Below are 14,821 nucleotides of genomic sequence, written 5' to 3'. Positions count from 1 at the left end.
AAAATTAAGTTTTTGTGTAAATAAAACCAATGCAGCTATAATTAAAAACAAGAAACTGGGACAAACCTACACAGCAAGTTTTCCGATAAAAGTCTTATTTCTAAAATACACAGGGAACTGAGTCAAACTTATAAGAATAATAACCATTCCCAATTGATAAAAGGTCAAAGGGTATGAACAGGCAGTTTTCAAGCTATCATTAGCCACAGGAAAAAAAAATTCTAAATTACTAATAATCAGAGAAATGCAAATTAAGACAACTCTGAGGTACCACCTCACTCCAATCAGATTGGTTAAGATGACAAAACAAGAAAATGATAATCCTGAAGGGGATTATAGATATGGGAAAAGCTGTAAACTAGTATAATGAATCTGGAAAGCAAATTGGAACTATGCCCCAAAAGCTATTAAACTATACATACTCTCTGATCCAACAATACTACTTTTAGGTTTACACCCCCAAAGAGATCAAAGAAGAAAAAAACCCATATATGCAAAAATATTTTTTTTCGTGGTATCAAAGAATTAGAAACTGAGAAAATGCCCATCGATTGGGGAATGAATAAACAAGTGAGGGTATATGCATATAATGGAACACTATTGTGCTGTAAGAAATAATGAAGGGGACAGTTTCAGAAAAACCTGTAAGACTTTATAAACTAATGCAAAGTGAAGTGAGCAGAACAAGGAGAACAATCTACACAGTAACAGCGATACTGTAAAGATGACTGACTATGAAGGATTTAGCAACTCTGACCATAGCGACCCACCATAATTCCAAAGGACTTATGATGAAAAATGCTATCTACCTCTAGACAGAGAACTACTAATAGTGTTATTTTTTTCTTTTTCTTTTTTACAGAACATGGCCAATGAAAAAATTTGTTTTATATGATTTCACATTGAAATGAGTTCTTTATTTCTTGCCTGCTCACTGGGTGGGAGAGAGTTTGGGGGAGGGAGAGAATCTGAAACTTAAAACAAAATTCAATTTCTTTTTAAAAAAGGAAATAATGCCAGGGATAGTTTCAGAAAAACCTAGGAAGAATTTTCTGAACTGATGCAAAGTGAAGTGAGCAGAACCAGGAGAGCAATCTACGTAGTAACAGCTTTAAGTTTAACAGTTTTAAAGATAACCAAATTTGAAAGACTTATGAACTCTAGTCAATACAATCACCAATCATAACTCCAAAGGACTCATGGTGAAACATGTTATCCACCTCCACATAGAGAACTGATACTCAGGGTGCAGACTTAAGAATATATTTTCTTCTCTGTCTTTTCTTTTTCTTTTTTCTTCTTGGACATGGATAATATGGGGAAATAAATTTCACGTCCATACATGTTTTATGAGAGTCAATATTATAAAATGTATGAGCATGGCTAGTGATATACTATAAATGCTCTCCCATTTCCAAACTTGGAATTCAATTTGGTTTTGGGTTTTTTGGGGGGACGGGGGGGGGGCCCTAGGCAATGGGGTTAAGTTACTTGCCCAGGGTCACACAGCTAGTAAGTGTTACATGTCTGAGGCTGAAGATGAACTCAGGTCCTCCTGCATCTAGGGCCAGTGCTCTATCCATTGCGCCACCTAGCTGCCCCTAGATTTGTTTTTAGAATTGGAGTGGCATAGGTATATTTCTAATACATAACCCCCCTACACAGAGTAGGTACTTAATAAATCTTTGTTGAATACTTTGTTGAATGATGACAGGACAGAGCACATAGCTCATGCAGACGACAACCTCTGGTATTATAATGAAAAAACTAATTACAGAGTACCACAGGTTTCATTTATTAGTGCTGGCACTGGAACCATGTGAACAGATACCTAGTCTTGTACTTCTCTTTGTATCCCACAGCATCTAGGTACATAGTATGAACTCAAAAATTATACTTGATTAACTGAAACTGAAGAGAATCCAGAAACAAGAATGGGAAAAATTGCTTACTAAGCATGAAAACCAGTAACCCCCAAGTCACTCTCAAGGGCTTTTCACAAACATTCTTTCATAAGGACAATATAAAAGGTTCAACAACAAAAAAGCTTTAAACTTCTCTGAATAATTACCAAGGAACTTTAAAAAATTATTTTACCTGAAGTTCATTATTGGTTGTCATTCTAAAAGATGAAAAATAGCCTTATGCTAAAATAACTTATGCTAACGTTAGAATGGAAAAACTAAGTACCTTGTCCTTTTCAGACAATTTTCCAAGAAGATCTTCAAGCTTCAATATACGGAATTCATTTTCTTGTTGGAAAGCCATAAAATCCATCTTAAAAATAAAAAACAAACATGCTGAATGGAAATTTAAAGCAAGTGATCGCAAAACACATATAACTTTTCAACTGCTAATTTCATTTGGCCACAATTTATCATATCAAACTTGAAGAAAATAATTTAATATACATTTTAATAATGTCTAACTTTAGAGAGATTATTCTATAGAAAGTTATATATCCAAATTAAAAGTAAAAGCAGCCTACGCTAAACTAAAAATCAGAAATGAATTCTCTTTTAATCTTTTTAAAAATAATAGCAATAAAAAAAATCCTATAGTTTCTGCTGCAATGTCAGAAAATACCATAAATCATAGTCTGGTCTGTTGAGCAGGTCTCTGACAGAACTGGAAAAATAAATTAATAGATCTGTCATAATGAAAAATGAAAGAAAAAAGTTTCCTACTCTATAACCCAGTCTGTTTCTTAAAAACACCTGGCTATTCAGATTATTGCTACTAACATTACCAAGATACAACTGTAGGTACTTCTACAGTCCTTTTCCCAGGTGATGTCAAATCCAAAGACAATGTTGAAATCATTTTACAGGCTAATACCTAATTTCCTTTTTAAAAAAATTAGTCCAAACCAAAAAGGATCTTAGATAAAATCAAAGAATTCTTATTCACCTGTCCTTTCTCTGGCATGGTAAAATACTGAAAAACAGTTCAAACAGGAAAATCCATTGTTGAAACCCTAGCAAACAGAGGTTTTCTTAAAAGGTTGTCTATAAAATATTTTAGGGAACTTTCTCCAATAAAATGAAAATATAAATTGCTAATTAAATCAAACAGGAGCTAAATATGGGGGCCAGAGTGGGAAGGTCAACTTTGTTGGAACTCTCTTAAAACATGCAAGAAGGTACAAAGCTTCTTTATTTGAAAATTTTAAATTCAAAGAACAGTGCTCCCCCCACACTGAACCTTATTGGCCAACAACTTGACTAATTTACTGTGTGGAGTAAAACACTGAGTCAGTCATCTACGAAAGTACTCAAACAATTTACCTCTGTAGGTTGATTAACGTGAGAAGAATCAGGCTTAAAGAAGTATCTGGACTCATCCACCCTCTGTGCTCTGTGTATGTTTGTCCAATTGAATATAGGCAAGAGTGAAAGGAAACTTTCCATGTTCCATAAATAAAGACCTATCCCTTAGAGAAAAACAAAAATCAAAAAGTTAAAAATTAATTTCAAGAAAGCATATAAGACATTATATTTAACTAGAAAATTAAGGGAAAGTATCTTTAAAAAGTAAACATGAATTGTCATTTAAAATAAACATGAGTAATCAATTTAAAATGAAAACAAACTTCACATACCTAGCAAAAGTAAAAGTGAGATAATTAGCAGTAGCAACTTGCAAATTTTTGGAAGGCACCTGAAAATAAAAATGAAAATGCTTAACTTGCAACAAACAGGAGTTGAAAAAGAAATCAACAAGCATTTATTACATACTTACTAGCTGCTAGGCACTCTGTAAGTTCTTATGATACAAAGAAAAGTAACAGCAGCCCCTACCCTCAAGAAGTTCACATTTGAATGAGAAAAGACAACATGCAAACTATTATAAACAAATAAGATATGGGTGTGCGTGGGTGTGTCTGTGTGTGTGTGCGGGTGTGTGTGTATAGAAGGGATTCCAGGTATGGTGGATAGCCAGAGAAAACACATGGAGTTGAGATATGGAGTATCTTATGCAAAAAAACAGCAAAAAAGGCCAATGTCACTGACTGAAGAATATGTACATGGGAGAGGTAAGAAGGCTAGAAAGATATGAAGAGGCCATGTTATAAAGAGCTTTAAAACCCCAGAGGATTTTATATTTAACCCTAAATGCAAAAGGGTGCCACTAGAATTTACTGAATGAGGGAATGACATGGTTAGACCTGCAAAGATCATTTCCATAGCTGAGTGGAGGATGGACTGGAGTAGGGGGAGACTTGAGGGAGGTAGGCTATTGCTATAGTCCAAGCTTGAGGTGATTATACCCTCCCTGCACCAGGCTGGTGGTGGTAAAAACGGAAGTGGGAACACACGAGAGATATTAAAAAGGTAAAACAGAAAGGACTTGGCAACAGAAAGGATATGGGGGACTTGAGAGTAGAGTGGAAGATGACACTGACTGGGGTTGTAAAAGTCAGGAAGAGAGAAGAGATTTGGGGGGGGCAAATATAATAATAATATTTACTACACTGATTTTCCTTCTAAGCATTTTATATAAAACATCTTTGCCCTTAAAAAAACACTGCTATTCAGCTCTTTTTGTGGTGGCAAAGAATTGGAAATTGAGAGGATGCCCATCAACTGGGGAATGGCTGAGCAAGTTGTGGCATATGAATGTAATGGAATACTATTGTGCTATAAGAAATGATGAACAGGCTGACTTCAGAAAAACCTGGAAAGACTTATATGGTCTAATGCTGTGAAGTGAGCAGAACCAAGAGGCCTTTGTACACAATAACAGCCACGTTATGCAATGACTAAGATTGTTAAACTGAACCCTTCTCAGCATTACGAGGATCTAAGACATCTCCAGAGGCCTTGGGATGGAAAATGCTGTCCACATCCAAAGAAAGAACTATGGAAGTTGAATCACTATCACTTATTTTTACCTTCTGTTGAGTTTTGTTTCATCTTTCTGATGGTTCCTCCTATTGGTTTTAATTTTTACTTACAACTTCACTAATGTGAAAATATGTTTAATGGGTATGTAAATGTAAAGCCTATATCAGATTGTGCACCGTCTTGGGGAGGGTGGGGGGTTGGAAAAGCGAGAAAAATTTTCAACTCAAAAGCATATGAAAAAAATTTAAAAATTTAAAAAAAAACACTGCTATTTCTTAAAGGCACATGATTTCTATCCATTTGCTCAATTTCATAAACTTTCATAAAACATAATCTATGAATACAGCAGTGATAAGTATAGATTTCTAACATCGTAGTAATTATTATTATAGACTATTATCTGCCTAAGTTCACCAACATAACATCAACTATATAAGGATGAGAAAAGACATAGAGGAGTGAATGAACATTTACCTGCACAAATCTTCAGCTTCATTAAAGCTTCTGAGATAACACATTTTTGATAACTGGAATTCTGTGTATACTAGTGATTTGTTCTAAATCCTTCTCCTCTGTATCTAACACACTGCTATATTTCTAACACTACTCTAATGTTGCCTTGGGTTGTCCAAGACACCAATCCATCAACAGACTCCTTACTACACATAAGACACTGCATACTCAATTGTTGAGTATCAGGAAAGTGTCTGACTGATTAAAACTTCAGTGAATAAAGTCCAAAAATGACCTGACTTATTCCCTATTCTATGAGATTCCAATACAAGTAACCTGATTTTGATTGCTCTAATACTTTTTAATAAACCATGATTGCTAACCAACAATTAAAGTGAGTGAATTTTAATAGCAAAATGGTCCCCCATTTTTGAAACTTAAAATTGATATACAGGAAAAATTTTCTTACCTTGTAAGTAGGAACACATTTAACCAAGAAATCAAAGTAACAAATTGGTACCATCCAGTTCCTAGCCACCAGAATACTCCAGAGGCTGCCTTCCCTAAAAATAAAACATAAAAAGTAGAACTGTTCTGAGGAAATCAAAGCCTCTAAGTGGTAACAACCAAGCAACAAGCAACAACAAAAAAAAATCACTTTGATTATTTTGAAAGTAGATGATCAAAGAAATCTGTGAACAAGATTTTTACATGCACCACAACAGGACTAAGTCATATAGCAGTGGTTAAGAGTAAAACCACAGAGCAACATAAGTCATAGATGCACAAGACAAGATGCAAAAGAATTTATTTATTTATTTATTTAAAGCATTAAATCCATGCACTTCAATCACACTGAAATCAAGCTTCTAGCGATGAATTTGATATCTCAAATCTTTCTCACACACACACATACACACACACCAAATGCTAATGCAACTAGAAATTTAGGATGTTAGCACTTGTAGGTAGTAATGATTGAAAAATGTTATTTCAAGAAGTCAAAATGAGAACCTAAAAATGAAAGTCATCAGATCACATAGAAAAAATACTTAATTTGCCAAAAGCCTTTCAGATCATGCTAGCGTAAAAAGCCAAAAATAACCACCTGGAGAAACAATAGCCAACCAAAGAAACGATAACACCTTCTTGGACACAAACCATCCTGTAGTTCCAATCCCTTGTAGTGTTTGCATCAAAAAGTAACCTATAACAGATAAAAGGTGTATGCACAGTGCACACACAGAGAATGTAACCAGGATACCATCCTCTAAATACATAATAAAATAGCTTCTCCCACTTGACAAATTCATGAAAGTAATAAATTTGTTTTTAAATTTTACCATTCTCTATTTTTATTAAGTCAAAGGATTTTCCTTGCTTTCAATAAAATTATTTATAAATCGAGGAAGATAGAAATTCATTGAAATTGACTAGCAATATGAAAAAGCACTTGTTATGAATTAGAATAATTTTTCTTCAATTCTACACTTTTTTCTTATCTTGTCCCACTAAACTGTCTATAACATACCAGTCACTTTAACAAGCATTTCCTAAAATCCAAGTTTCATAAAAATTCTGTTGGAGATTTCTTTTATGTTTGAGAACAGTACTACCAAATGTTATGATAAGGACAATGCAACATTCTCCTTAAATTAAGCTGTAAAAAAGTCAGCATAACACTCTTGGTGAAATGATGTTTACATATAAAATTTTAAACCTAATATTTTTTTTAAATTTTTTATGGCCTCTCCCCTAGAGAGAAAAAAAAATCAGCAAAACATAACATAAATAACTTTACATTAAAATGACACATACTGTAAAGTCCATGGCTGCTTATGAGATTCCTTAATTACTGTTTCTCTTTTACACTGACATTGATGTTATATACATGTTGATTTTAACTGCCTGAAATCTCTGCAATCAAAGTATAAGAAGGTTCCAGTAATAACTGGCTTTTACTGAAACATAAAGAAGTCATCTGTTCAATTACTGTTCATTTATTTGATAACTCACAAAACAATTTTATTTTAACTAACTTTTACAGCCTTAACAGGGAAAAAGTTACTATTTCTTTCTCCATGAAACACAAGAATCAAAGATAAACAGAAAAGCACACACTTTAAACATCTTGCTGACTTTTATAACATTTCCAATTAAGATAAAATGGTGTTGAATTTTTTCAAATAGGGCAAAATGTATTTAACATAAATGTTCTTTATTATGCAATTTAGATAGGTGGCTATCTGTAAAATAATATTGTATCTCAAAAGAAAAATTAACTTGGTTTTTACTTAAACCTCCCTACAAAGTTGAATTCTATCCAGCAAACCTGCACTACATAAATAAATTAGACAAACAGTTAATCTACAAATTTATTTTTATTTTTTGCTTAAGTTTCTATTTTGACTGTGCTTTATTAGATCTGAAGCTACTTATTACTTCACTCACAGAGGGGTTGTAAGGAAAGTGCTTTACAAACTTCAAACACCTATTGAAAAGTGAGTTATTGTTATTTAAAATCCTTAAAAGTTTTTATAAAAACAAAGCAATAAATGATTAACAGTTGTGAAATAATGATGAAAAAGAAAAACAAACAAAAAAGGTGCAAGAGTCAACCTGTGTGAGAAAAGGTGTGCCAAATGGTCCTTGCTACCCTTTTTGACCTTGAAGATTGCAAGTGGGTTGTTGTATATGTTTCAAGATGTTTCTTCCCCTTACAGTCATCACCTGTTGGTTGTGGTAACAATTAAGCATTAATTTAACAAATTAATAAGCAAGTTAGTCAATTAATAGACCTGTGTCCAGTCATGTTAAAATAGCAATTTATAAAAAACAAAAAAAAATCAGTTAAGTGAAATCTGGCAGTTGTTTCTATAATTTAAGTATTTAAACAGTAGGTCCCTTAACCAATAATGGATATTAGCTCTGGATATTGACATATGGCATGTGTCACTCATGTAATTTAATCAGGCCACTAAAAAATTATAACCTGTGCAGAACTGAGCCAAAGACTAAGTTTTCACACATATGATAAAGCCATACTTACACAGTGATTCACCATTTACACTGAGGTGACCATCCTCTCTGAGAAACTCTTTTACATTCACACACCCACAGTAATTCGAATGAGCTGCAATATATGCAAAACAGGCTTAGAAAAATTCATCTCTCTCAAGTTCAAATTCTTCTAGCTTTACATGAAGCCAGTGCAATAAGATAGTTTTAAATGAATATCTGAAGCTCTACCTAATACAGGTGAATGCTGGTGAGGTTTTATTATTGAAAGATTAAAAAAAAAAAGTAATGACTGGCAAACTGAATTCCCCAAACCAGCAGCAAATAAAAGAAAATCTTGTTTAAAAAAAAAAGTTTAGCAATATAGCACAGAAGTCCTGAACCAAAAATCAATCAATTTAATCGATTACCTTTGTTTTAAAAAGGTAAAATGAATCAAGAAATAATAATGTTGAAAAAGAGAGATTATAGCAGTATACTTTGATACAACTGTTTAAGCAACAGCCAATTTTCAGCTTTAAAGATAAGATAAACTACTATCAGTAAGCTCAGAAAAAAACAGCCACAAGAAGATAGTACTGACTGAAGGAGAAGAAAATATAGATGAAAAGCCATAAGAAAAAGTACAGTTGTTTTCTCCACCTCTAAAGCACTGTTTGGTGGGAAAAGAAGAAAATTTGTTAAATACCTTTTGATTCATGGCTTTTCGTCTTATAACTTTTTGATTCACAATCTCTAGATTCATAATTTTTCAATTTGTAATTCTCTGATTCGTAACCCAACTTCATTAAAACAACTTGAAAAAGTTGAACTAAGAGTGATGAAAACGATGCTGCTGTGTATTTGGCCAGACGTGAAATTCTATTCATGTAGAGAGATGTACCTCCTATTAAAAAAAGTGTGAATACAAGTTATTTCCTCCCACAAGACTAACACTTACTCTTCTACTGATCAAAAAAATCATCCTGCAAATTACACAATCATATAAAACCAGTAAGGTCTTTTTAGTTAGAGAATTTTAAAGAATTCATATAAATTTAAACAAATGGCCCTAAAAGTTAAAATGAAATTTTCATTAAAGCTGTATTCCAGCAAAAGAATATGGATTCTTACAATATCCTGGCATGAACAAAAATAACGTGCCAGATTTATCAACACCAAGGATCTCATACTAGCAAACAACTGTAAAATATCATCCAGGTACGGGGGTGGGGAACTTGTGGCCTTCCAGGTCCTTAGATGCGGCCTTTTGACTGAGTCCAAGTTTTACAGAACAAATCCTTTTAGTAAGGGGATTTGTTCTATGATGTTTGGATTCAGAGGGCCACAATTGAGGCCACATGTGACCTGAGGCCACAGGCTCCCCACCCCTGATCCAGGATCCATTTCATTATAACAGACTTTCTTCTGCAGAGGACAAGCCATGGTTTTCATTGGGTTCACTGAGGAGCAATAAGAAGAGAAAATGCCCTCGCTCTTCCTATTGTGCCTGGGAGGCCGTCATCAATCTGAGAATGCAGTTTTCTTTGGCATTTTTAATGTTGCAACAACTTCTTGAAAAGATCTGGTGATTTCTGATAGTTACTGTTACTCATATACATTCAACAAACATCCATTTAGGACACTTTATATACAATACATTTCTACATGCCAAAGGCAGATTTAAAAAATGAGAGTACCTGCCCTCAATGAATTTACAATCTAAGAGGAAAAACAGCATAGTCCTATTAATTCTACCAAAGTTGCTAGAGATCTTTATTCTTAAGGTATTTTTTAAGGTGTAGAAAAACTTAAATTGCTGCAGTAAAACTACTTATAGAGTAGATGTAGAGAAACACAAGATCACTTTCACTAATCAGCTCTCTTTGGTACTTCAGTTTAGATAAACATTTTTTTCCCAGTACAATAAAGCTAGAAACAAAATTTTAGTTTTTTGGTTTTTTTAATCAAACATTCAACTGTCAACAAACATGAATTAAGTGACTAGCATGTACAAGGCACTGTGCTAGGTGCTTATGGAATAATGGAATGGAATAACCCCTGCTCTCAAAAAGTTCATATTCTCATAGCAGAAAAAAGTACACATATGTGTATATAGAATATATGTAAAGACATAGTTTTAACACTATAAGAAGAGAACTAGATGAACTAAATTAGTTCAAATCAAAGGTACTGACTTTTAGGTTGGCTAGATAAGAAACAGTTGTTAAGTGGAATATCCATGCCCTGGTGGTGCCAGCTTCTTATATTACATCACATCTAAATACAGTATAAGTTTTGTTAATATTATCCTCTACAATCAGAAATCATATTGAAAAGTAAATCATTACCTGGGATAACATGAATTATTTCTTCCCTTGGATCTCTCTCTTGTAAAGAAAACAATGGCTTTACAAACCATTGCTTGCAAAAATCTAAGACCTAAAGATATAAATTCCCTGTCCCACCCTCCCTCAAGAATATTAGAATAATCTTCTAGGGAACCCTATTATAAACCATATGCAAAGCACTATGTCGGTTTCTGTTTTTATTAGTTTCAGCAGAATTTGTAGAAAACAAATATCAGAAATTCCCTTTTTTACAGTTTTTTGGTTGCAGAAGTACAGCTCTCTTCAAGTCTTCTCCTAACTCCATGTCTTTGTCCACAGACAGAATGGACTTCCTCCTCAGTTCTCATTTGTAAAGTGCAGAGACTAAACTAGATACATGACTTGATAACTGCCACCAAGCTCTAAATCTATGAATCTAAGATTGATCTCTTCGCCTTCTCACAATTTTTCCTGTCTTTAATCCTCAGCTCAGGTACTATCTCATCCACAAACACTTTCACTAGCTGGAAATAGCCTTCATTTCCTTGAACCTTTCAAGTAACTATTCTACCACCTCTTCTCTCTGGACTTAATCACATGAACCACATCATTTTCAAGACAAAAAATTTTGTTTTATTCTGTCAAGTCACTATTTTGTAGTGTCTGGTGCTTTGTAAGAATTACAGAATTTTGACATTAGAAGAGAACTCACAGATACTTCCCTTTCAACAAGTATTATTCTAGGCACTGCAGACAGAAACAAAACTCAGGGTTGCTGCCTTCAAGGAGTTAATATTCTATTCTTCCCACTGCCACTTATCTGGATTATTCCAATTACTTCATAACAGGGTTTTTTTTTGGTGCCATTCTCCCACCCATTTCCAACTCCAATCCATCTTTTATGGCACTGCCTGACTATCTTATTTTATAGCTTTGGTCAACACCTTTCACCTGCTCAAAAAATCTTCACTGGTTCCTTCATTTATCATTTAAGGCTGACCAAATTCTAGCACCATCCTACCTTTGTGACCCTCATACAACTTCTTTGCAAGTACTCTATGTTCAAGCCAAAATGAAAAACCGTCTTCTGGAATACAACTTTTGGAATGCCAACTTTTGTTTACAATATTCCATTTACCTAGTATACCTTCCCCATCCTGTCTAGAAATTCAGGTTCCTAACCATTTTCAAATGTTCCCTTTTCGGTGAACAACCTGTCCGTGATCAACCCACCCACAAATCTTTTTGTTTTCCCCAACAGACCTCAAAGTAGGCTTTGTTGTACATCTCTTCAATGTAATTACATATTATAGTTATGTATTTACATATCTTGTCAGATTCCCTTATCAAAATTTAAGTTCCACGAATGCAAGATCCACTTTTTAGATACCAGTTCTGAGTGCCTAGTGCAGAGCTTTACACATCAGCCAGCTAAATAAATGGTTATTGAATTCAGACTCCCTGGACAATCACCCTTACATCTCCAACTGAGAGTTAATCTCAACCTTGAGGCTTAGTATTTAATGGTATTTGCATATATTTCTCCACCCTTCTCCACTTATAATACAGCATTTCCCACACCTACCCCCAACCCCAAAAAAGTTCTGATTCTCTTTGGCTTCTGACCAGTGGGCTGAATTGTCTACAAATCAGAGAAAGAAAACTAAGTTAGCTAAATTTTCTATACAATGAATGCTACTTTGTTTCCATCCCTATCTTTTATGACAAATGGATCCTGGTAATTTATCTAGTATGGGATGAAAAGACTTGATAATTTGATTACAGTAAAAAAAATTGCATTTTGAGCAAAAACAAAACTTAAAGGGAGACTGATAATAAGGAACAACTGTATTTACATTTTAAATTCAGATTCAACTCAGAAAACATTGTTAATGTCTGTTCACAACATAAACATTTAAAAAAGATGTTTCACATAACATTTTATTTCCTCATGTAATTTTTCCTCATTCTTTCTTCTTATATTAACAATATGAGCAACTTTACAAGAAAAAACAAAAGTGGGTACTCTCATTTTGCCCACTGTGATATAAGAATGCTACAAGGGATATGTCTTTCAAAAGTACACCCTATGTTTTCCAACCCTTATCAAGCAAGCATTTTCAGCCTCTCCAAAAATACCTCTGGAAATAAAGCTAAATTTATAAGAAATATAAAATGTGTATGTTTTGAATTTAAATGGCTAAGTAGCATTTAAGAATGAAAACTTTCCGATAATAGCTAAAGGCTACTGTTCAAGCAGCTCGTGAAAGGCTCTTGGGAATACAGAGGCTAAAGGGACACAGCAAAAGTGATAGTCACAGTAGTGACTCTCAATGGTAACAGTTTTTACCAAAGATCCCTTATTCCACCTGAAGGGCCAAGGGCAACCTTGCAGTCTTAGCCAAACTGTCAATCAAACAGAACCCACTCTGTGTTATGTGGCTCCACAACAGTCTTAGGAGCCTATAGGAGAAATGGCTACAGTCACTGCCTACGGAAACAAAGGGTAGTGACTTTCAAAAAAGCTAAGTGTTTAGCTGGTAGAAAGGGATTTTCTCTTTTTTGGGGGGTGGGTTAGGCAATAGAGTTAAGTGACTTGCCCAGGGTCACATAGCTAGTAAGTGTTATGTGTCTGAGGCCGGATTTGAACTCAGGTCCTCCTGAATCCAGGGCCGGTACTCTAACCACTGTGCCACCTAGCTGTCCCCAGAAAGGGATTCTCAAAATATGCACAGGTAGTGTTCTGTGGGAAGTTCCCTATGGATCTGCCAGTAGTAAAAGTCCCTAGATTCATACTCCATTCTGTGAGGATGTTTCTGGGGTACCTCTCAATTTAAATTCAAGTCCAGGTAAATAATGTTAGAACACTAATATTAACCTGGGCAATTAATGGAGTTGCTTTTCCTATAACAAAAGCAATCATCACAAATATAAAATCAGTACACAGGCCTCTCCAAGAACTGAATTCAGTAAATATCTCCATCTCTTCACCTGCCCCACCAAAACTTTCCTCTTGCTCCTCCTCAGAAATACAACCATAGATCTATCAGATTAGTGGGTTTGATTCAGCAGTAACATTTCTGCCTCTCTTTCCTACCATAATCTCCATAAAAATTTTTTATTACAGAAAACATTTCTTAACTGTCAGGCATTATTTTTGTAATTTTATCAGTAATTCAGACGATGCACATATGGGGCACTAAGCAAGAAATAATGGCATAATGTCTAATTTATTTTAATAAGAGCAGTTTGAAAGTGGCATTGAAAACTTTTCAAAATCTATCATACTTAAAAAAGAAAGCTGAAAAGCATTTGTTTGCTCATATCCAAAATGTTATGCTGTGATGTTAATGGGTAACAAACATTCTCTAGAAAAAATACTATCCAATTGCAAGCACACTAGTTATTTCATTGCTTAGTTTTTTAAAGCACAAATAACTCAAAAATCCATAGCAGAAATGGTTTAAATAAACACATATCATTCTGTAGAATGAAATAGTTTTACAAGGCTATCATCCTAATATTTTGCTTAAAAAAACTAAACTTACGTTTTTGACTCCCATCCCTAAAATAAATTCTTGAAGATGGCACGTGGGAAGTAGAGTAGGCTGTGAGGACATCCTTTCGTTCAGAAAGCATACTGCAATCACTGCATATATAACCATTGTTCAAGGTTGTGTCTGTTTCTCCAGTTGCTAGGTCACCATTTCCCTGAATAACAGTTTTAGTCCCACCTAAATTTTTTTTTAAAAATAGATTGAAATTGCTTATTTTGATATGAATTAACCTAACAAATAAACATATTTTGGAGAAAAGAAGGAGCATGGACTAGTTACCTTTAAGATCACCATCATCATCAAGACCTAAAAACAAAACAAAACAAACACATTCTTATTGTTGAAAACAACACAAACTAAAATGTGTAAAGGAGCTTAGAAACTACAATAGCTAGAAATTCGAATTATATTGCATCATATTAAGCAGCATTTAAAGCTTCCCCTCCCCAATTTAAGTATAAGGAAACAAAAAACAAAATCGTATCTCTCCCTGCTTCCTCCATGCGACTATTGGGGAAAGCTACATTAATTAGTAGCATATGCTGCTTCTGTTGCCTGGTAACCACTTTTGCTGCCAGAACAAACAGCACAGTGAAACAAGAATACTAACTCTTGCCAAAATTAGCACATAATATTT

The 14,821-nt window shown here is 34.2% G+C and overlaps 1 protein-coding gene across 19 annotated transcripts in view; it reads right to left on the bottom strand.

The window, feature by feature from the left end:
* Positions 1-14,821, bottom strand: part of SUN1 (Sad1 and UNC84 domain containing 1) — a 65,945-nt gene that overhangs the window by 17,120 nt on the left and 34,004 nt on the right. For 5 of the 19 annotated variants that reach the window (XM_020977323.2, XM_020977324.2, XM_020977322.2 and 2 more), the window contains exons 5-14: positions 14,464-14,490; positions 14,176-14,361; positions 9,007-9,204; positions 8,350-8,433; positions 7,920-8,030; positions 6,409-6,507; positions 5,770-5,863; positions 3,602-3,660; positions 3,288-3,433; positions 2,191-2,277 (exon numbers count right to left, since the gene is read on the bottom strand). In XM_020977323.2, the coding sequence (XP_020832982.1) occupies positions 2,191-2,277; positions 3,288-3,433; positions 3,602-3,660; positions 5,770-5,863; positions 6,409-6,507; positions 7,920-8,030; positions 8,350-8,433; positions 9,007-9,204; positions 14,176-14,361; positions 14,464-14,490 (1,091 nt within the window). The remainder of the gene's footprint in view (positions 1-2,190; positions 2,278-3,287; positions 3,434-3,601; positions 3,661-5,769; positions 5,864-6,408; positions 6,508-7,919; positions 8,031-8,349; positions 8,434-9,006; positions 9,205-14,175; positions 14,362-14,463; positions 14,491-14,821) is intronic. The other 14 variants (XM_020977328.2, XM_078152909.1, XM_020977329.2 and 11 more) reach the window with 7 other exon arrangements.

The sequence above is a fragment of the Phascolarctos cinereus genome, unplaced genomic scaffold (genome assembly GCF_003287225.1).
Source record: "Phascolarctos cinereus isolate Bilbo 61053 unplaced genomic scaffold, phaCin_HiC Scaffold_4;HRSCAF=312, whole genome shotgun sequence".
NCBI classification, from domain to species: Eukaryota; Metazoa; Chordata; class Mammalia; order Diprotodontia; family Phascolarctidae; genus Phascolarctos; species Phascolarctos cinereus.
The sequence above is the reverse complement of the archived record's forward strand: the minus strand, read 5'-3'. Positions and strand labels throughout refer to the sequence as shown.